The sequence below is a fragment of the Diaporthe citri genome, assembly GCF_014595645.1.
Source record: "Diaporthe citri strain NFHF-8-4 chromosome Unknown scaffold_1, whole genome shotgun sequence".
NCBI classification, from domain to species: domain Eukaryota; kingdom Fungi; phylum Ascomycota; class Sordariomycetes; order Diaporthales; family Diaporthaceae; genus Diaporthe; species Diaporthe citri.
In genome coordinates, this window is record NW_025064846.1 from 8,795,934 (window position 1) to 8,817,874 (window position 21,941).

General features: G+C 55.0%; 7 protein-coding genes across 7 annotated transcripts; 1 reads left to right on the forward strand and 6 right to left on the reverse strand.

Moving 5' to 3' along the window:
• Window positions 1-537: 537 nt before the first annotated feature.
• INS49_002274 (uncharacterized protein) lies at window positions 538-1,653 on the reverse strand (the record flags this gene model as incomplete). The annotated part of the gene is made up of 2 exons (XM_043163088.1): window positions 538-1,372; window positions 1,445-1,653. The coding sequence occupies 2 exons, from the start codon at window positions 1,651-1,653 to the stop codon at window positions 538-540; spliced, it is 1,044 nt and encodes a 347-aa protein (XP_043031594.1).
• A 1,153-nt stretch (window positions 1,654-2,806) lies between these two features.
• Window positions 2,807-4,758, reverse strand: INS49_002275 (uncharacterized protein; the record flags this gene model as incomplete). The annotated part of the gene is made up of 4 exons (XM_043163089.1): window positions 2,807-2,930; window positions 2,990-3,568; window positions 3,630-3,964; window positions 4,090-4,758. The coding sequence occupies 4 exons, from the start codon at window positions 4,756-4,758 to the stop codon at window positions 2,807-2,809; spliced, it is 1,707 nt and encodes a 568-aa protein (XP_043031595.1).
• A 2,928-nt stretch (window positions 4,759-7,686) lies between these two features.
• INS49_002276 (uncharacterized protein) lies at window positions 7,687-8,687 on the reverse strand (the record flags this gene model as incomplete). The annotated part of the gene is made up of 2 exons (XM_043163090.1): window positions 7,687-7,965; window positions 8,079-8,687. The coding sequence occupies 2 exons, from the start codon at window positions 8,685-8,687 to the stop codon at window positions 7,687-7,689; spliced, it is 888 nt and encodes a 295-aa protein (XP_043031596.1).
• Window positions 8,688-9,567: 880 nt separating this feature from the next.
• Window positions 9,568-10,758, reverse strand: INS49_002277 (uncharacterized protein; the record flags this gene model as incomplete). Its single annotated transcript, XM_043163091.1, has 3 exons — window positions 9,568-9,984; window positions 10,068-10,623; window positions 10,736-10,758. 3 exons carry the CDS (start codon window positions 10,756-10,758, stop codon window positions 9,568-9,570), a joined length of 996 nt encoding a protein of 331 aa, XP_043031597.1.
• A 2,078-nt stretch (window positions 10,759-12,836) lies between these two features.
• Window positions 12,837-15,322, reverse strand: INS49_002278 (uncharacterized protein; the record flags this gene model as incomplete). The annotated part of the gene is made up of 5 exons (XM_043163092.1): window positions 12,837-12,945; window positions 13,009-14,197; window positions 14,258-14,332; window positions 14,405-14,613; window positions 15,291-15,322. The coding sequence occupies 5 exons, from the start codon at window positions 15,320-15,322 to the stop codon at window positions 12,837-12,839; spliced, it is 1,614 nt and encodes a 537-aa protein (XP_043031598.1).
• Window positions 15,323-15,686: 364 nt separating this feature from the next.
• INS49_002279 (uncharacterized protein) lies at window positions 15,687-17,092 on the reverse strand (the record flags this gene model as incomplete). The annotated part of the gene is made up of 2 exons (XM_043163093.1): window positions 15,687-16,837; window positions 16,897-17,092. The coding sequence occupies 2 exons, from the start codon at window positions 17,090-17,092 to the stop codon at window positions 15,687-15,689; spliced, it is 1,347 nt and encodes a 448-aa protein (XP_043031599.1).
• Window positions 17,093-18,409: 1,317 nt separating this feature from the next.
• INS49_002280 (uncharacterized protein) lies at window positions 18,410-20,031 on the forward strand (the record flags this gene model as incomplete). The annotated part of the gene is made up of 3 exons (XM_043163094.1): window positions 18,410-18,793; window positions 18,852-18,904; window positions 18,981-20,031. 3 exons carry the CDS (start codon window positions 18,410-18,412, stop codon window positions 20,029-20,031), a joined length of 1,488 nt encoding a protein of 495 aa, XP_043031600.1.
• Between the last annotated feature and the right edge of the window lie 1,910 nt (window positions 20,032-21,941).

A 21,941-nucleotide genomic window follows, 5' to 3' on the forward strand; every position in this document is an offset into this window, starting at 1 on the left:
ATCTACTCTTTTCCCTTGTCACTGATTGTGGGGGTTTGGATGTCTAGAAACAGTAATTGGGTGTGTGGGTCCGTGGGAATGGGAAGAAAGCGACAGTTTGACTGCATGTGACAGGCGTACATGATACCCATTCTAAAATAGCATAAGAGCATTAGCAAAAGGCCTTGATTCCTGCATTCGTGTCACTGTGAATTCTCATATGGGGCTACCCGGTCCCGTGCTTATTCAGGTTCTTCATGCTTATTGAATGACACTGGTTCGTTGGGCCACCCACTGTCATTAGATGCCTACAGTCTAAGAGAGACGCGTTGCACCGAACAGCTCAGATTACGCGAGCTGCAAGACGCCCTACGTGCGCTCTCCGGCCGCAAAGTCTTCTCCATTTGCAGCTAAAGGTGCATGACTGAGGAGTGTTCTTCGTCGAGGCGAAGCCGCCTCATCGACTTAGGCATCTGTCTCGATCCTGACGCCGGGACACCATCCGTGGGCAGTGACCGTTCTCGTCCGCGACCGTATCGTCTTCACAGCGATCCTTGCTCAGCGGTCGCCGAAACGTCTCTTCTGCCCAGGCTTTTCAACCCGGTTGGACTCCAGCTCGATACCAGGTGGCAGGTCCCGGTCTCCCCTCGCTGCGAGCCATAACATGCGCTCTAGATCCAAACCGGGCGATGGCCCCGCGGTGTTCACCTGCTGCCCGGTACCCGTACCACCAAGCTGAGCAGAAGATGGGTCACTGCCCGGGGGTGTGGACAAGGCATCTGTCATGGCCTGATCGCCCTCGGTGTCCTCCTCATCCTCATCCTCGTCGTCGTCCTCATACTCGTCCTCCAGGTTCTGCCTCAGGCCCGTCCGCACGTTCTCGATGCCCATGGCGCGCTCCTCGGCAGTGTAGGCATCCTGATAATCATCCCTGACGAACTCCGCGAGCCGCGTCTTGCACCAGGCGCGCGAGTCGAACCAGACGTCGCCTATGCCGTGGGGCTCCGGGTCGCCCTCCTCGCTGTCGTCCGAGTTGTCGTCGTCTTCGTCGTCGTCATCGTCGTTGGCCCCGTACCCCTGCATCTCCGCCTCGAGCCTGGCGCGCTTGTTGCGCTCCTTGCGCTCCTGCGAGTCCTCGGTGGAGTTGAAGCTCGTCTTCGGGTCGACGCCGGCCGCGAGCGCCGCCTCGCGCGCGGACTCGACGAGCGTCTCGACGTCGGGCTCGAGCTTCTTGCGGAGGAGCTGCATGACGACGCCCTCTTGTGTGCGGCCGGGGTAGTTGGTGGATGGATATACGACTACGCGCTGGAAGGTGGATGAATGCTGTTGCATTATCTCGAGGAGGTGGGTCATGTTTTGTTTGAGGATGCGCGCGCTGTTCTGGAGGCTCTGACTGATTGTTGAAAGAGCTGTCAATAAACCATTGCGCATCAGGGGAGGAGTGACGCGGACAATCAGCACTCACGGGTTAGGTAGCGGGTTGCTCCTGTAGATGTCAGCCTTGAACCGCTCAAGCCCATTGCACAGTTGGACCAGGCGGAGGCGGGTCATTTCTAAGGCGCGCACTTCGTCCGGGCTCAAGTTGAGGGAGCCCTTTTGTGATTGACCATCGGGTTGATCTGATGGAGCCATAGCTCCAGCCATGGCTCCGGCCAGAGGGCTCATGGAGGCCATCGTCGCAAGTCTCCCGACCACACAACGCGAGACGCAGCGCAAGAAAGCCTGCTACTTGATGTTTCCAGGTTCCAGCTTAGTCGCGTTCGATCAAAACGGCGGTAAGAGTGAGTCTGGAGGCCGTGCCACGGCTCCTGTCGCCGGGAAGTTGAGCTATTGATTTGCAATCAGCAATCGGATGTTGCTTAGATGTTAGTGAAGCTGTTTGTACGTCTGTAATGCAGGCTTGGCAGGGAATAGAGCTTCTTCCCTGCCAGTGCCTGCCGGGTGTGCTCCACTGACGAGGATGGTACCGAGGTACCTGGACAGCTACCCCAAACTTTTCGGAGATGCTGGCCGGCCCAGTTACCCCGCAATTCGCTAGCGGCCACGCTGCTGACAAACATTGTGCCTGCGCCCTGGTGTGGCAGAAAATGGTCCAGGCCCAGTTCTGGCGCCCTGAGCACGCCATTCGAACTAGAAATGGCATCACCGTCCACCTCGAAACGGAACGGCTGCCATTGTCGAGGCTACTGCAACGGGTTCCTCTGCCGAACGCCCACCCAGAAACGGAAGTCGGAATTGAGTTCAGTCAGTTCAGACCAATGCAGCCCTACCGAGAGTCAGAGACGGGATCGGCAGGCACGAACGCTGAGCACGTCTGAATCTGGAGAAGTGATGACATTCTGCTTCTGACTCCTCTTGGCAATGGTGAGCAAAACGCTGACGAGCACGTAATTGCCTAGCTTCTTGTCACGGTGGCGACGAGAGCATGGCCCATGCGGGCCACGAGCTCCGGGAGCTTAGAACCTGGCCTCGGGCTTCAATCGCAGACGTGAATTTGACTACCTAATTCCTAGGTGCCTTAAAATGTCCTCGCGTTTCCCGCCTCGTGATTTGATTTGACATGACCAAAATTTCGTTCGCTGACTCCTTGATTCCTGCCACCCATTGACGCCAGCTTGATAGCAAGTGCGTGTAACGATGAGATGATAATGATAATTGGAAACCGTAAATGTAGCAAACTCCGTCACAATAAAATTCAAAGACCAATTCCAAAATTGAAATTCGTACAGTCGTATGTCTCACCGTCCGCTTTGGATCTTCGGGACACACCGAAGTGGAGCGGCAGACACTTCGAGCAATGTCGACGCTGAGGAGAGGCGTGAGGAGCCTACTCGCCGGCAGCCCCAGCTTGGTGGGACAGCAGCTTCTTGGTCGGAATTCCATTCGGATCAACAGGAGGGAAGCGTGCCATCCTCTCCAAGTCATCGAGGTCCATGTGAGAGCGGATATACCTGTTGCGAATGTGAGCTGTGCCGTCTTAGATATCGTGAGAACCTCAGCCTAAACTCACTTGTTCCGCCCGTCGTCGTTGGGGTTGTGGTCCCAGCTCGTGAAGTGACCGAGCTTGAGTGCCTTCCAGACAAACTTCCTCTGCCTCTGGCTCAGGAGGACCTCGTTGGTGATCTTCTCAAAGTCCCACTTCGCCCTCGCCTCCGCTCCAAATGCCTCGAACACCTCCTTGACCTTGAGGTCCTCGGCGCTCAGGCTGGATCCTTTCTTTGCGAGGCTCTTGACCAAGTCGTGCACCTCGTACGGGTCGTCCTTCAGGTTGAACAGCTGCTCGCCGTCTGCTGGGCAGATGATGTACTTCCATGGGCCGCGCCGGATCATCATGAGCGGGGACACAGTTCCCTCGCCGGTGTACTCTGCAAAGACGGTATCGTGGCCCTCCTGGCCCAGCAGGTGTGGCATCATGGAAATTCCATCCATTGGGAAACCCGGCTCCGGCTTGGTACCTACCAGGTCGCACATGGTAGGCAGGATGTCCAGAGTGGAGACGTTCTGAGAGACGCGGTGGGGGGTGAACCACTTGGGGTATGAGACCAGCATGGGGACCCGTACAGAGCCCTCGAAATAGCTCATCTTGTACCTGTAATTATTTAGTCAATCTTATGTCTGACAAATTTGAAAAGCCGCACGACGAAACTTACCACAGACCACGCTCACCGAGCATGTCGCCGTGATCACCCGAGAAGACGATGATCGTGTCGTCGGCCAGATCGCAGTCCTCCAGCGTCTGCAAGAGCTTACCAATGCAATCGTCGACATAGCTGCAAGAGCCGTAGTATGCCCTCTTGGCCTTCTTGATCTGCTCATCCGAGAAGCTCTCATCCCACAGGTCGCACACTCTCAGCAACCTCTGGCTGTGGGGGTCGAGTTCCTCCTTGGGGATCCTGACCTTCGGCAGGTCGATATCGACTCCCTCGTAGCGTTCCCAATACTTCTTCTCAATGGTGTAAGGGTCATGAGGGTGGGTGAGAGAAACCTACACGATCGAGCAGACACCGTTAGCAAGAAGTTAGGGACAGTGATTCGAAATCTACGGCATGTCACGGTTGCTGGATGCCCGGTCATCCACATATTATGTTTTTTCCCTTTTTTAAAACGTACCGTCAAACTGAAAGGTCGATCATCGGATTTCCGGACCTGGTCGTAGAGGAACTGGGTGGACTTGTACATGACCTCCTCGTCATAGTCAAGCTGGTTGCTGCGGACGCACACTCCTGCCTGCTTGATGGAGCTGGCGTTGTGGTACCACTCGAGCCTGGTCTCTGGATTGTCCCAGTCCACGGACCAGCCAAAGTCGCCTGGGTAGATGTCGCTTGTGAGGCGGGTCTCGTAGCCGTGCAGTTGGTCGCCGACGAAGTGCATCTTACCGGCCAGCACCGTGTGGTAGCCCCGCAGTCGCAGGTAGTGGGCATATGTGAGGACGTCGCTGCCGATCTGGGATGCGTTGTCGTAAGCCCCAATCTTCATGGGAAGCTGGCCCGAGATCATGCTCATGCGCGAGGGCGCGCAGAGTGGCGATGGGCAGTAGGCCGAGTCGAACTGGACGGATCTTGCCGCAAGGCCATCAAGGTGGGGCGTCTTGATCTGGGAGTCCGGGTTGTACATCTTCAGCTGGGGCGCTGACATCTGGTCGGCCATGATGTACAGGATGTTGGGCTGCTTCTTGCCATTGCCCAAGGCGGCGTTAGTACCATTGCCCTGCCCATTGAAAGGAGTCTGTTCCTTCGTCAGGTTTGGTGACGAAGGGAGAGAATTTAAGTCGGGTGACATTTTATCTGTGTGTAGGTATAGACAACTCTGTAACCCAAACAGTATGATAGACCCAGATATCTCGGGAAAGAAAAGGACAGGCAAAGCGCAATGCAGCAGGAAGAAAAAAGATGTTGGTGATGGTGTGAAGTTGGCGCCGGCGGGTATGAAACCTGATATCAGAAAAGGTGAACCAGGCTTAGATCAGACAAGAAGCGGCAGAAGAGGAGCCCAAGACAGTCCGTCCGTCACGCCCGATTATGAATCCTTCCAGTTCGCCTCCGTGCCCCCCGAGCAATGACCAGAGGATGACCGAGGTCGGTGAGAAAGGAGCCCAAGGCGCGTATGCGTCTCGGCCCAGTAATTGCGACGGTTGACCGTATGCGTAATCAGACGCTCCGACTGTAAAGTACAGCCTCCTTCCTGATGGGTACGGAGAGATACAGAGATACAGGTGGGGACGAGAGGCAAGGTGAAGTGACGAGAGGTTCCACGCAGGGCTGGGGGTGTTCTCCTTCTCAAACAAGAAACGCGTATAAGGAGCTAATTCTGATCAACGTCTTTGATCACGCAATTCAAGTTGTCGACTGCTTTGATCACGCAATTCAAGTCAACGCTTGTGAATTAGGGGACGGTGAGTCTTATATCCCTTATGCTGGCAGGTGCAATCGCAGCCTGACAAATACTGCCGACTCGGAAAGGGTTCTCATTGGTTCATTCCAGCTGACGCAGTCAGGCGGTCAGCCGATCCAGATTCCGCCCCAGATTCATGCCAGTCTCTAGACTCAGACCCTTCATTTCTGTCAAGCCACAAGTGGAACATCCACCATCGCCTGTCATTGGACGGCCCCGAGTCTCGATTCCGCCAAGCATTCTGGCATTCAGTCGTCGAATCAGCGTTTCAATTGCCTGTTTGTCAGTGTTGGACGGCGTCCAACCTGGCAGAACCGTCCACAATCCGTCATGCCTCCCGGAGGAAGCGAGCAGCTGATCTGGCAGCCGCTTCGGAGAGCTCCACCAAGAAGCCACGCTTGACTGCCAGTTCGAAGTCGTCGAAGAAGCAGCTAAACGGCAAACCAGTATCTCTAGCGACAATCCGAAAAGTCTACGGCAAAGCTGACAGAACCTGGGGGAAAACGCCAGAACAAATCATCGATATCCTACAGAATGCTAGGGTTTTCTCTCCGGATGCGATGATCTAGGAATGGTCGACATCAGGTTGCGATGTTTCAGCTTTACGGACTTTGCGGAATATGGTTGGTGGTGGTTTGGAATTTCCATTGCCAGATCGTGGGAATAGTGCATTATTATTGGCGAAAAAGGTGTTGCCGGGGACTTTTTGCTACCAGTTGAGTGTCATTTTTGGGCTTGCTTTTCCAGATGTTTACGTGAAGCCGCATATGAGCATGGCGGATACTGCCATGTTGAAGGACATTTGCCGGATTCTTGTTGCTTTTGACTCGCGTGTTGCGAAATGAGGTTTCTCTCGGCCTGGGTTGCTTGTCGTTGATTGTATGTGGGGCATGAGCCAATGGTAGAATGAATTGAAGACCCTTGAAGAGCCGCCTGGGCCCAGATTATGCAGCGTGTCTCTGACTGACGAAGACCGCCCACGAGGACTGGTATCACGTTGACAACTTGACTAGGGCTGTGGCCAGGTTCCTCCACCACTGATCCCACCGATCGTTATCTCTCGAACTGGTGTTGCCTGTTGTTGATCATCTGTAGGGGATGAATAGGGGATTAGGGGGCGGACTGGCAAGACAGGAGGATCATCAGTCTTGCAGCAACACAGTCGGTCACCGCGGACCAGAGCCGGCGTCACAAGCTTTGCTTCCAGAGAGTAACTGTAGATCCAGATCAATGGATTCAACATCCTCGACATACCTCCTACTAGCGGTTAAGCTACCAGAGGTAATTATACTAGAAGTCATCCAGCCCCATGGAAGGCCGCCCTCCCATCCCAAAGGAGAGTACTCTGCTAGAGACCAAGAGGGTATCCCACAGGAGCTTGTCCCACAGGAGATTGTCCCACAGGAGGGTATCCCACAGGAGACTGTCCCACAGGAGACTGTCCCACAGGAGACGCTCCCAAAGGAGCCTCTCCTGCAGGAAGTTATCCACAAGGAAATGTTCTACGGAAGGATTTCCCACAAGACTTATTCTAGAGAAGATTTTCCTATTGAATCTTGTCCTATAATCCATCACCACGTTTTCAGCTTCATGGTTTTACACATGCACCACATCGCCGGCAGCAAACGCTTCGTCTGCGGTCGAATGCGCTACTGCGCCCTCCAACCGCCCTCCTCCCTCCACTCCCCCGGCGGCGTGCATCTCTGACGAGGGAGCATTCTCATATCAGGCTCGACGGCTCGGCCGGATAGAATTGAGTCTGGTGATTTGTTTGCATGAGTGAACAGCTCATCCCTCCCCTCTATATCGGGCATCTTGAAGCGGCTATCCCGCCGACAGCCGCCCTCTAGCCACCAGCTGGGCGAGACGTACGCATTTGTTATCGTGCCCAGGCGAATCGAAAACACCCGTCCAATCTCGATCCATGGACGGTGCGATGCCCACTCGCGCAGCCTGGCACAGTCTGCAGCAATCCGCGGACACCCCCTGGCTCGGTGGTCCTCCTTCCTGTCATGTGCAACCGGGCTGGCCGAGTCAGTTTGAGGCGTGGGCCTGACCACCCAGCGGGGGAACATCACCGACGGAGAGCATTCTGGATGACGGGCTGACGGCTATCGCGGGCTTCCCCAAAGCGGAAAGCGGACATGGGCTAGAAATCAAGGTCTGACATTTGCGTAGATCTAACTACCATAGGTCTTGGCTGGAAGCCATTAGATGTGCCCTCCTGCACCTCCCCATCCAACTCAAGATGACCCACCACAAATGTCTGATCTCGTGAAGACGCCGAAACACCGCCAATGACCTCTCATGGGCTTCTCATCCTCGCCTGCGCGTCGTCGGCGCTTTCTTCGGAGTGATAGTGGCAGTTGAGGAGCCCGTAGTGTTGTTGGCGGACGCCGCGATGGGCTGCGGGACCTTCTCTTTCCGCTTTCCCAACGCCTTGGCGGATGGCTGGTTCCAGTAGTACAGCATCTGGAGAGCGAGCACGAGGTTGAGTGCAAAGCCCGCGACGAAGCTGTATAGGATCAGCTTGTCGTCCACCTCCTGCAGTGTTGTATAGACGCGCGCCAGCGAGCCGAGCAAGTAGTTGAAGACCTGTCCGAGAGTAATATTAGCCTTCTGTACCCGCACAACATGTGATTTCCAGGAATGTGACTGTAAGTGGTCTCAAAGCACAGCTCCCCGGGATCGCCGGACTAGAGACTTACCGTGAAAGCGCTAAGCTGGCCGGTACCACCCTCCTGCCAGATAGCCAGAATCTGGGGCAGCTTGCTCGCGACGCCGAGGGTGCCCGCGCCGGCCTGGAGGAGGCCCATGGTCTTCGCGTCAAGCAGGCCCTCGGTGAAGAGGGCGCCGACGGCGCCGGCGAGGGCGGCGACGAAGAGGGCGGCGAAGCCGGCCCTGCCGCTATAGTTGAGGACCAGGACGGTGATGACGACGTTCTGGCCGAGGATGAGGGCGGTCTCGCCGTAGGTGGAGAAGGGGAAGCCGTTGCGGACATTGTAGGCGAGCGAGATGAGGTAGCTGGACGTCTCGAGCAGGTACGAGAGGAAGCTGACGCCCGACGCGGAGCGCGACCGCGCCAGGTTGACAATCTGCGGCACCTTGACCACCGACGACGCCGCCACGATGCCCACGCCCAGCGCCTTGGACACGGCGAGCTTCAGGCACCCCTCGTCGGCGACGTCGATGTCCAGCACTAGCGAGGAGTAGCACTTGTCGCCGATCAGCGAAACCCCCAGGTCCCGGATCGGGGCCGGCAGGTTGTGCGTGATGGGCTGCAGGACGGGCTGCAGGGCGTCGCGGATGGATTCCATCTTGGCTGGGAGTATGCCCTGGTCAGGTTGCTCGATCGGCAGTGACGGACGGGTCGAGGGCGACAAGCTGGGGCGGGCCTCTTGCTCGTGACGAAGGAGATTGGGGCGGCCGGGTCGGCAGGTGGTATGATGGTGCGATGGTTGGCGAGAGACACTTCTCACCACTTGTCACAAAACTTCCCGCAAGGCTGACCCGCGGGTGGGAAGCAGCTCCCGAAGGCTGTGGGGCCGCTGACCCAAGGCTTATATCTGATTGGTTGTGGAAAGCTCCGGTCGTACCAAGGTCCCTGGGATCCAGTTTCTTCACTTTTGGGAGCTGTCAGAAGATGTCATCCAGCATCCAGACCCGATGAAATGTCACTGGATTCTGTTGCCGAAAAGTTACCCCCTTGAATCAGTAGCCATTTGCATTGCTAAGTTTCGGTTACACATGATTACAAGGCCTCCCTTTTTCCTGATTTTTATTTCCAGAGTTGACCACAGCACCACCTGTTCGTAGTAGCTCCTGTACGCAAAACTTCGGCTAAACCTGAGAACCTCATCTGACGTGGACACACTTGTAGCGCCGCATTCAACCCCAAAGCTAGGTCCAGCTTTCTTGCGCGTTGATTTTAAAGAGACCAAGCCCTACAACTGCCTATTTCAATGTAGAAATTGCCATGAAGTGACAAGTGCCACTCTGCCTGGTCACTGAAAGATTGTTGAGCCAACTGCGTCCACCAGTGAATAGACGATGCAAATGAAAAGATCGTACCACACCAATTCCGGGATCTCAACGGTGTCATCGTGTCCCGACCCGTCAAGCTGCGAATGTTGCGCGCCTTCTCAAAGCCCCTGGCTTGGCTTTGTCAATGTGCCTGAACACCTGACCTAGCAACCCCTACTTCGCCTTGGGACGACCGGGCCTGCCACGGCGGCCAGGACGTCCAGGACGTCCTGCCGCGGCCTTTCCGGCAGCTTTCTTGACGGGGGCTTTCGCGGCAGCTTTCGCCGGAGCTTTCTTGGCCGGCGCGGGTTTCTTGGTGGCGGCTGTTCCCTTCTTCGCCGTCTTGTTCTCTTTGTTCTTGGTCACCTCGTAATCCTTCAGCAGCTCTTTCGCGTGCGCCAGATTCGTCTTTGGCTCCCAAGTGTTGTCCCCCTCGGCGTAGCCTTTCCACTTGACCAGGAACAGAACCTGTTTTGTCTTGGCGTCCATACCGGAGTCCAGAATCTCCTCGACCTCGTACTCTTCGGCGTCGGGCTCCTCCTTCTCGACCTTTGGCTTTCGGCCAGGTTTGCCGCGACCGGATTTTGGTACCTAAGTCCCCGCCAAAGACTGTCAGCAACGAGGATCTCGTGCAATACCTGCAAACGGCAGAAGAAACATAAATGTAGACGTACCTCCTTGACGGTACCGGAGGCAGCGCGGGGCCGCTTCTTGCTGGCCTCCTTGATGCCCTCCCTCGCTGCCGCGGCAGTAGCGCGGCCGCGACCAGAGCGCTTGTCAGCAGGCTCGTCCACATCTTCCTCGGCCTTGCGCTTGCGACCGCCAGCCGCCTTCGCAGACTTGGGTGACGCCGGGGTGGACACGCGCGAGGGACCCTTGGAGGCGCGGCCTGCCTTCTTGGCGCTGACTGGAGCTGGAACGTCCATCGGTGCCTCGGGGGCGGCGCTTTCGGTGGCGTGACCGTTTTCCAGGTCTGCGTCGGCGTCTCCGTCGTTACTGTCGGCGTCTCCGTCGTTACTGTCGGCGTCTCCGTCGTTACTGTCGGCGTCGCCGTCCTGTTCGTCTTCGTTCTCAATGCGGACGACGGTCTGCGCAACCTCTTCCTTCAGGATATCGGGAATAACAGGGCCGGAATCGAGCGGTTCTTCGTCGTCATCGAAGTTCCCGAAGTTGTCGTCGAAAAGATCTGTGCCGATATTGGGAAATGGGACGTCGTCCATCGCATCATCCCTGTGAAGCCACACATCAGCTGACACTGGCCATGCGACCCCCCGCGAGGTGAAATTGACAGTAGCATTGGGGGTTGGGAGGCTGGGCAGCATGAAGCCGCAAGTCGCCTTACATGTCTTCGACGAATGGAGGCATCGTGTCCTGTTGCGGCGGCCTCGATGGTCCGCTATTGAAGATGGTTCGGTTGACGAATGACGCGAACTTGCGCGGGCTCAGATATTCGGCCGTCTTGGATCGCGCGTCTGGGTTGAGGACCCCAAGACGCTACTCCTCCAGGTCGCAAAAAGCTGTGTGATTTTCAGAGATGATGTGCCGAATGGCGCGATTTGGGGGGATGGGATGAAGTGTCGCACAGAGGCAGTGAGGCAATGGTGAAAGAGGGCGCGTCATGGTAGTTGAACAGCGGCGCGGTAGGGCGCTCACATGTCAGACGCTGCGTTGTTGAACTTACACGAAATTTGATGAAAGGCTCCTTGGACTGGAGATGAAAAACCGCGCAAAGCCACTTGACCCTCGGCTTGTATCAAGACTCAATTGGCATGGAAGGTTGATCAAGAGGGTGGTGTCGGAGTCGCGTGTGAGAAGGAGCAGGTAAACACTGTCACAGGGCCAGTGCGCTGTGTGGGGTGTTACACTCATTTGCATTCCACACCGCCAAAACCACGCTAGTGACACCGCCGTGTTAATACATACCTAACTTGTATGCATACTATCATTTTAACACTATATTAAATATTTCTTAATGAACATTATTTAATTTAATTAAACTTAATATATAAAAATAAAAGGCGTTTTTAATTATTAATATTTTTTATATTAATTTTAAAGTTTTAATTATATTATAATTTATATTATAAATATAATTTTAAGTAAAATTTTAATTAAATTTAATATATTTTTAATTAAAGCATTATAAGTTTAACTTTAATTTAATTATTAAATTCTTTTTATTTAATTTTAATATATAATTATATAATTATTTATATTAAAAATATAATTTAAAATATTATTTATTATTTATTTAAAAATATAAAAACAATATTTTTTAATTTTAAATTTAAATTTAATATAAAAAGAAAAATTAAATAATTAAGTATTAGCTAAGTTAATATATATTTAATGGGTGATAGCAAACTAGTTATATTTAAATTAGCTATATAGAAGGAAGGAGGGTTGCGGCCGTAGGCTGCAGAACCTCCCTCTGGCTATAGATTATCTGGGGGTGGTCACGTGCTGCAGCACGTGACCCTTGCCTGCCGGGGCTCTGGTGCTAATTGCCCATAGTGCCTATCGTGCCCAATGCTGCTGTCCCCCTATGGCACGCCCATAACCATACTAGGAATGCTTTTTATTATTTAAAATATTGTTTTAATATATTAGAGTTAAAATGGTAAAGTTAGTTATATGTGCATGCAAAAAAGGCATGCGTTAATTTCGCGGCGTCGTTTTTTTTTGGCGGTGTGGAATGCAAATGAGTGTAGTGCAGTTAAACTCACGCCTAAATTTAGACCCAATTGTCCAGAAGTTGTGGAGTCAGTTAACAGTTGATGGGAGCTCACCTTGATCGCAACAGCCACTTCGTGCTCGGCCGGATTTCTCCGGACAAGGATCCAATCTTTGATTCTAAGCGACTCAGGTCTGTTATTTTCTAAGACGAGGAGCCTCAAGGCGGGTAATCCATTGATCAGGAAAAACTAGGCGAGTCATAGGGAAGGGTGTGCCGCAGCGTTGTGATTTCAGTAGGTATGTCGTCCCCAGAAGTGGGGGAGGAGCTTTGGCGCAAATATTATACTGTACTGCGGATACTGTACCCTGTCTTCTTACAACAAAGGTAACGAGACAATTTGCAAAGGATGAGCATGCACATGGTGGTACTAAACATGTAGGGTCTATTGATGCCATCACAGAGCTGCTGCTCGTTCTTGTTCATTGAGACGATTCGTAGCAATGATTGGTTCTGACTGCTTGGGAAATCATATTGCGAAAAGGCGTCTATGTCGGTCTATCGGGCTGCTTCTTTACTGACACTGACATGGTATCACGCTCTTACCCGGGAAGCCATGCATCAAAATCGAACCAGCATCGCTATACCAGAATTACATCTCCTGCAGACTCGAACGTCTGCCCAGCCGCGATGTATAAATGTTTCCGTTCAGTCCGGTCCTCTGGAGCCCCTTGTTAGGGCAGTATCCTTACTGCGGTGACCGAAAGGCTTAGTCCAATTCTTCCACCCTCTCATCATCCTTGATATCCTGAAACCGACCCTCTCGAAAAGCCTGTTCCACCGGATTCTGCACATCCACGATGCCAGTCTTCTTGAGCCTGTTCAAGAATTAGCGTCACCGTACAAACAAACAAATTGGTCCAAGGATCTAGTCAGCTTACCTCTCAAACAACACGAACAGCCTCTCGGCCTCCCTCTCCTTCTCCTCCTCGGTCATCTCTGGGAGATCCGGGCCACTTTCCTGATCCAGGAACTGTCCCGTGATGGGGTTCACTGGTCTCCCGCTAGGCCCCGCGCCATCTGCTCCGACAGCGTTCTGCGGCACGGGAATGTTGTTCTGGAACAAAAAGCCAGACGCAAAGCCGTAACCTACGTTTTCGACGAACTTGGAGGCGTCTTTGTCGGACATCTCGAACAGGAAATGCGAGATGGCGTCTCGGAGCTGTGGTGTCAGCGGGTTGGTCGAGTTGCGCAGGAGCCTCGCAGGAAGCGATTCTCCGCGCCCGAGGACCATTTCTCGGTCGACCTTAGCCGGGAGCACTTTGTTTCGGATGATCTTCTGCACATCTTCTGGCGCGCTCTCGTGTATGCTTCGCAGAACGCTGACCAGGGGCGTTACAGTCTGCTCGAGGTCGGTGTCTTTGTATGCTTGCATTGAGAGATCAAGCAGATGTATCAGTCTTTCCACTGCCGATGCTCGATGGTCGCCTTCTCGGTACAAAGACGTCTGGGCTTCACTGCTTTCCAGCTTCAGGTTGACCAGAGCGTTCACGAGAGCGCTGAACGGGCCGTCGAGTGGCCGTGAAGGCGTGATATCCCGTTTCGTCAGTAATGTGAGGATGTGAGGAACAGCCGGCGTAAAAGATTCAACCCTGGCCTTGCAGAAATGCGAAACGTTGAACATCAACTTCAGCGTGTCTGCGAGTGCCATATCCTGCATCGGATCTGCCTGTGCTTTTCCAGGATTCGAGGCGAGTTTTGCATGGTTGGCCAGTTTCGCGATGATAGTGTCTGCGAGCCCGTGGTCATCAATCAACTTCGCCAGATCGACATTCGTGCCATAGGTGGTGAGAAAGATCACCCTCGAGCAGAGGAACTCATCGTCCCAGGTGTCTCGCTTCAGTTGTGCGCATGCCTTCGTCTCACAGCCCAGGTCGACAAATACTTGCCGGGCCTCAGGCTTGATCAGCATGGCGTTGGCCAAACATCTCAGGGCGTTGTGTGAGGTCGTGGCAGAAGCGTCAAAGGCATGCCGTGTCAGCGTTGTTATGCCCTCCCTGGTGAATATGGGATCTGCGTTCCTCGGGTCTCTGCCGTGAACCTTGACTTCCTCCAGGGCGGCATCACGTTCTAGATCACGTTAGGAGCTGCAGGTATTGGGTAGAAAAAAGCACACGTGAGACAACTCACGCTCGGTTGTAAGATCCTGCTTTTCCAGGTCAGTGGCCAGCTTTTCCATCAATTTGCTAACCGCCTGAAGCTTGGCTATGTGGTATGTTAGCGGACGGGAGCTTGTGCCCAGGTGGTGTCACTGAAGATCCGGGAACTTGCCTGCACCTGTGAGACCTCCGGTCCATGGCTGCCCTGCGGAGGACGCCATAGCATCCAGGCTGTCCGAAGCCTTGATTATTCCACGCAACAAGCCAGCACTGAAGTCTTTGTCCTTTGCAGTTGGGAGCAGATCGGCTACCTCGGTAGTCGCAGGTTGGCTGCCGTGCAGGGTGATGCTCAAGCTTGCATGCGCGGGGCCTTGTAAGGTCGTGCTCCTGTAGTCGTGGTCTCGTAATGTCGTGAAAGTCGAAAAGGACAGAATTCCTCAGGCAGAATGCTTCAGGTGAAGATTAAAGGATGAATCCTTGGAAGGGGGAGGGGTGTTGAGATATCAAGGTTGTCGGCCCCGAGACCCTCTTTTTCGCATAGAGTCAACTGACAGAGCGATTCATCAGCAAGCACATGGGCCAGAATGCACGACGGGATGGCGACAAGGTAGGAAGCCCAATCAAGGAACAGGCGGCGGGAGCATGAGCCAACCGGGATGGAGGTGGAATTGGTGAGTGAGCTGAGATCGCAGCCCAGGCCTTCCCGCCGCAGACGCAGAGAAATGAAGATGTGATACCGGAGCTTGGTGGATGAGATCACCTGGCAAGTCCAGCCCGGGCCAAGCACAGAGGCTGAGCCCGTCAGTGGGCCGGCCCAGTAGTTACAGGCCTTGCTGCACGTCTGATGTTCGATGCCCAGCTGTGGGGAGCCTGCAATGCAACCCAGGGAGCGGCAGCTGCGAGGGTCCCCTGAAAAAAGGGTGGGGGCGCTGCAGGTTGATTTCCCCAAGGAGCAGCGCATCGGGCTCAGCTGCAACGGCAGCCGTTACGACGCTCTGTCCACACTGCACCCATGTGGCATCCTTCCGGGGTGAGATGGCAGCATGGCAGGCTAACAAGCTCACGGCTCTGTTGCTCCTAGAGAGTCCTCGGACATCTTGGAAATTGGTTTATTGAAGCTTCTTCCTCCTGCCGCATGGATTGCAGACGTCGTCATCACGTCCTCTCACCACACTTGCGTCAGCTGTATAATACAGACAGGTTGGTGATGGGTGGTATTTATTATACAGCTCTTTGGTAGTGAATACTATGTTATACAGGCAGGTCGTGTGGTGACCGCCCCCCAATGGAGACCAACATGGGCATCTGAGCCGCAGATATGCCTTCGGTATCTGATGTACCTGGGTACGGGTATGACTCCTTACCCCAGCTGCTAAACGCCTTTAAAAGATCAAACCCCCCTTTTCAACGCCTAACAATGCCATAATCATCAAGTGGAGATGTTCGAGTCGGATCGCTGCTTACTCAACATCGAGCTCCTTCTGCCTTTCTGACGACCGCTCATTGACGTCCCGGAAGACCTTCTTGCCCATCTCGAAGCTGCTGATCATGATCGCACACGCCGGTGCCACTTTCGCCACACGCGGCAGCCATCCTCTGAACAGGCCGGAGGGTCCCTCCGTCCGTACAATGTGCTGCAGGAGGCGAACCATCGTCTGCTCCTCGGGTGCCGCGCCTCTCTTCACAGCTTCGCCCGCCACGCTCCTTCCGCTCTCGTTGTACACTTGGGTGCGCGTCTTGCCGACATCGAAAGGCATGGTTGCGATGCAGGCAAACGCCCCTGACAGGGACCCTGCAAGGAAGCTGTCCACAAAGGTCTCGCGGTGGTTCTCGTGGCTCTGTGACATCCGCCGGGCCCTGGGACCGCCAGCCACAGTCCGTCCCTTGCTGCGCTCCCTGGCGTCTATAAGCTTCCCCCGTATCGTCTCGTAGCCCCACCAGTACATCCCAGAGAAGGGCACGTCCCTCCACAACGTCAGGCTGAGGCCCCTCCATAATGAACGATAGCCATGCGTCTTCAGCTGTGACCGCATGCTGTTGAGAGTGTCCTTGACGTGGCTCGTGGCCGTGTCCCCGTGAGAGGCTTGCAGTCTTGTTCGGAAGAGCTCCATCGGCCCGATGGCCGTGGCGGCGACGACGCGCGCGAGGATACCAGCCACGAGAGGCGCGTAATTGGCGTTCATACTAGCAACAGGGCTTCTCTTGTCGTATCTTAACCATTCGTATCCTGGGAAGTAGATCATGTTGGCCGGGATGGCCATGAGCAGCGTGGGCGATAAGCCTCTCCACAGTGTGAAGAATCCCTCGTTCCTGGCGATCTTGCGCATGCCATCGAGTGTGGACGTGAATGTCTTCTTTTGCGTCTCCTGCACTGCGCAGTCTGCCCTCGCCGGTCCATCGATGTGAGGGCCGACGACACAGACTTCGGCATTATTGTTCATGAAGAAGACCTCCCTACAGCACGAGGTCACGCCGAGGTTCGCGGGAGGCCTGAACATCTCGCGGGACTTGAGGGCGAAGTGCTGAGGTTCGGCTGTTAATGTCGGGGCGTGCTGCTGTTGGCTCAGGCTCTGGGATTGCCAGCGCACTCGGACGACGTCGAGCGGTGTCACTATCTGCAGTTAGCCTTGTGCCCGCTGCGACCGAGTGGTGCAAAGATCCATCACGTACTTGTCAGGCCAGTCAACAGACTTCCCGTCGTTGCGGACAGCATCTTCTGGAAGGGGGTGATGTCGGGGATTGTGCCGCTGCTGCCGTCCACACCATCCTGCTTGGGCGGCAGCACTTTGCGCAGGTCTAAATTGTTGGTGTGATCGAACCGGTCGTGGCCTTGCCCGGGCGGGCTGCTCTGCAGGACGGTGGCCATTCGGGCGCACCTCGACGCACGCGGTGGTGCGGAGCGACGAGGACGGCCGGCCGGTTCGGTTATTTGGTCCAGTCACGCAGGATGCGTGAGTCTGGAATAGGCAGGAGCCTTTAAAGGCCCGAAATCAAGTGTGTGTGACGCTGTGTTGGTGTGATGTGTGAAGAAGCAATCAATGGGTAAGCTTCAAGGTCTGGGAGGGGTGTTGCCTCGGGTTTTGCGTTATGCTTTTTTCTCAAGTACCTGGGTCACGGTCAGAATAGCTTCCGGCGATTCCCTTTGGATTTACAAGGGTCCCAATTGCGTCGATGACATCAGTGGCCAATGGTAGGTGTTTGGGTGGAGACGGCCACACTACAAACCGCTCTCGGCTCTGGGCGATATCGGAATTTGCTAGACAATCTACTTGGACCTGCGATAAGACCTGGGTTCGATCGCACTCATTAATACCATGGCCAACTTGTCATCTGCTCCGGTGTTAGCACACTTGGTCCACCAAAGAGGCCCCGTCTGGCTGGGTTTGACTCAAATGTAAGAGATCCCCACGGCGGACCGCCACTATGCCGTTCCTTACCGCGGGTGGTGCACGCAGATGCCGAAATGCATGTACATATACCTGACATGCACCACAGCTCGCAGGGATCACCAGCTTTCACATGTAACCAGCATCATCTTTCCTCTGGGAGATTTCACGCAAGGTGACCTATATGGTAAACCTCCTATGTATGGAGACAACCTCTTGTGGGATAACCTCCATGGGCACATTTTCCTGTAAGGGAACTTACTGCCAGACAACCTCCTATAGGGCAATATCTTGTGAGATGAGCTCCTGTAGAATGAACTCCCGTGGGACAACCTCCCGTGGGATGATATCCTTCAATTTCACCTCCTGTGGATTGAACTGCAAGGTGATAACTTTGGCATGTGTGTCCAGACGATATTTAGTATCCCTGCAGGTTGTAGGTCCCGCTCACCTCGGTCTGGGACGGCGGGGTGGGGTCACTGTGCAAGCCGCTGCAGGCTCCCGTCCGTTTGGGGTCCATTAGATAAGATAGAGCGTCATCACGGCCAGCCGAACGACCTCAGCCACTAATGCTCCCCGGTGACTCTATGCTGTGGATACACGCGCCCGTCCATCCCTTAAACAAAGCCACTTCCTTCACGTGTATATGTAGAGGTCGGAGAGGCACGTCGCTCAGCAACCCTATGGCCCTGAACATCACCTCAAAACCGATCGCAACCACAGTTCACAAGTAAAAGCCCGCTCGATGTATTTCTAAGCAGGTCGCCGCCAGGACCTGCGTAGACTCGGCCAGCGAGATGGATCCCCAAGAGGCCAACCCAGAGCTTGAATCATTCCGTGAGAAGTGGCGCGCCGAGGTCAGGGCTAGGAACACCGCATCCTCCGGGTCGCAACAGCAAGCACCTCCAAGTACCAGCCATGCCACCAGCTCGCAGCCCGCCGCCTCGCTCCCGCCCCGGCCCGCCCACTTCAGGGCCGGCAAGCCAAAGGTCCTCGAAACCGACGATGACTACGTACAGGAAAGAGTGTTTGGAGACATAGAGCCACAGCCGGCGGCGCGGCAAGCTGAGCGAGATGCTGCGGACCCGGTGACCGCGCTTGACCACTACGAGCATGCCGTTGAAAAGGAAGGCCAGGGGTCTCTAGGTGACAGCCTGCGGCTGTATCGAAAGGCTTTTAGGGTACGCATCGCCGCATGCTAAAACCGAGCTGTCTTTCTGCTGACAGCTGTGCCCCCAGATGGACCACAAGGTCGACCAGAAATACAAGAACAAGCACCATGCAGCTGCTTGGTAAACCAGCCCAGGCCACTAAACCAGATCCTCCTCCTGCGGTCCGAGATGCGCCACAGTCGCCCTCGGAGAACAGGTCCTCTAAGGATGGCCAGTCATCTGCGGAGGGTAAGGCCTTGACAGCGGAAGAGCTTGTCGCAAGTTTCGCCGGGCTTTCGATCGAGCCCGCCCAGCCATATATCAAAGGCATGCCGCAGCCGCCCTGTCCCATCGCCGAATTGCCGGAAGAGATCCTCGTACACATACTACAAGAACTCGTGGAGGCAGATGTTGGTGATTTCGTCCGACTGTCACGGGTCTGCAAGCGCTTCGCCTGGCTGATCGCTACCGAGGACAGTATATGGAGGCGGACATGTCTCGGCCCAAAGTTCGGCTTCGCGGGGATGCACTATGAATTCCGGACAAGTGTGGATTGGAAAGCCCTTCCCGAGGAGCGCACGCTTCTGGACGACCCAGAGGAGGCAGCACGTCGTCGCGAGGAAGAAGCTCACGCGACCACCGCTGCACTTCTCGACACAACTTATCGCACGTGGCAGCGCATGTTCCGACGACGGCCGCGGATACGCTTCAACGGCTGCTACATATCAACCATAAACTACATTCGGGCCGGACAGCAGACCAACTCCCTGACATGGAACTCACCCATACACGTCGTCACGTATTACCGGTACCTGCGGCTCTTTCGGGACGGCACGGCAATCACCCTGTGCACGGTCGAGGAGCCGTCGAATGTGGTGCACCACATGACCAAGGAGGCCCTCTCGCTGCACAAGGGGGGCGCGATGGCCCACCTGCCGAGCAGCATGATGCAGCACGCGCTGAGGGCGCGGTGGAGGTTGAGCTCGGCGGCAGACTTTGTCGACGAGGACAAGGAGGTGAGCCTGGCAGACACGGAGGGCAATCTGTTCATCGAGTCCGACGGCGGGGGCAACTATCTGTACAGGATGGAACTGGCGCTCCGCACGGCGGGCAAATCTGCGAGCAATAACAAGCTTGCGTGGCGTGGGTTCTACAGCTACAACAAGAGCGCGGAGGTGTGGGATGAGTTCACACTCAAGGATATAAAGCCCTTCTTCTTCAGCAGGGTGAAGAGCTACGGGTTTGCAGAGCTTGAAAGCAGCCAATGATCAAGCCGCATAGAGCAGTGCATGGCAGAGCAGACTAGATACCGAGGGCAGTTACTACATACAGCACCTAGAAGTAAAGACAACAGAACATACTAGCCCAAAGAGGCACGACGCGCTCCACTGGGATATATTTGGTAACGTGTGAGGAATGGCCATAAATGAGGCGCAACGATGGAGAAAATCTGGTTCGGCCAGTCCCGGGAATGGGGCACGGGCAGGCATGGGTGCCTCGTTCATCCGACGTCTGGCAGCTTTGCTAGGCTGCCCAAGCATGAAGTCGTCGTTTCAGATTAATGCCACCTACTCAGCGCCGGTCAGAGCGGGAGGGGAGGCAAACAGGATTCCCAAGCAGAGCGAGAATGGCTGATGGCTGTGCATGTCAGCCTGAGGTCCGGACCGATCATTATATTTTCTCAGCCAAGGGTCGTACACAACGCCTCGCTAATCTTGGGGGAGCCCCGGGCGCCGGGACTAGACGAAGAAGGAGCTGCTCAACCATGAGAAACGACGGCACTAAGGCCGCGGTCCGCCGAGCTCTCCAGCCATAGTGCATCTGGCTGCGGTACCGGGCCATTGGTGCGGGTCAGCTGGTACCGTGCACGTTTATGCTTTAAGTTTTTTGCTTCTCGTGCCCGGAACGGTGTGGCGCGTGTTCGCAGTGCCAAATTGCTCGCGAATGGAAGTGCGCGGGGCCCGAATACCAACCTAAATAGCCTAACTAGTAGCATTTTAGTACTTGGGTTGGTGTCGAAGATATTTCTTTTCCGTGGGGGCGAAGAATGATGACATAGACAGAGTCGATCGGAAACATTGTTGAGAGACAGTCTCATCATGCGACCTCTGCGCGCTGTTGTTCCTGACCGTTGAGAGATAGGCCAGATGCAGGCAGATTAGATTGATTAGCTAGCAGGCCGAGCACAGGGCGGCAGCAACCGCGTGCTGCCCCTGGCCCCAAGCACCGGAATGGAGAGGAGCAAATGGGCCTGAGAGGACAGAGGACAGAGGACAGAGGCAACATGCAGGCGTGTGGCGGGACTGCCTGCATCTTGACGACGCTGACATGCAAGGCGTCAGCCACAGCAGACGCGAGGTGAGCTTAAATCATGACAGTGGTGGCGCTCCTCATAAGCAGACGACACGCGTAGTAAATAGGTTCCAGCTGTGGAGTGGGGGGACGAGTTTGTATTGCAGTCCAGCCATGGGGTTGATGAGCGCGGGGTCTTGCATTTTTGGCCTCTCAGTTGGGCCTGCAGTTGGGCTTGCAGTCGGGTTAGGCAAATGAGTGGTGGTTGTTATCCAGTGGTTCTTATTGCACGGGTTTTTAGGCGCTGCCAGCGCATTCAACCCCCATGATGGCCAGGTGAGAGGCCAATGGGCAGCTAGGCAGCGCACACGGTAGAGGTATGTCTGGAGGTGGTTGGCCTCTGGTTGGCAATCTGTCGATGATGGTTGTGGATGCGCTGGCGGTACCGTCAAGAGGCTCATGCAGGTGCAGCAGGGGTGATGTGATGATTGAATGAGCCGAGGCCCAAACGGGGAAAGGCTAAGTAGCATTCCGGTACGCCATGTGGGACCAAAGAGCAAAGAGGAGGAGCTCTTCTCTTCCTTTTGGATTGACGAAGGAGCTTGGGCTGATTGAGCTGGATGACAGATGCATCGACGTGTTGAAGAAACGGGCGTCTGTCAGTGCCCTCTGGAAATAGAGCACGAAGGGTGGCCCATGCCGTCCTCTGCACGCGTACCTAGGTGCGTTACTGACGGTACTGTACCACGTCATGGACTGTACCTGGGTAGGTTTGGCTGCACACCACCGGGCAAATGTCCCGTGTCGCGGGTGGTACATGCACACATGCACCTAGTACAGACGACATGAAGGTTTGGAAAGTTTGAAACGAGCAGAGGAACGAACC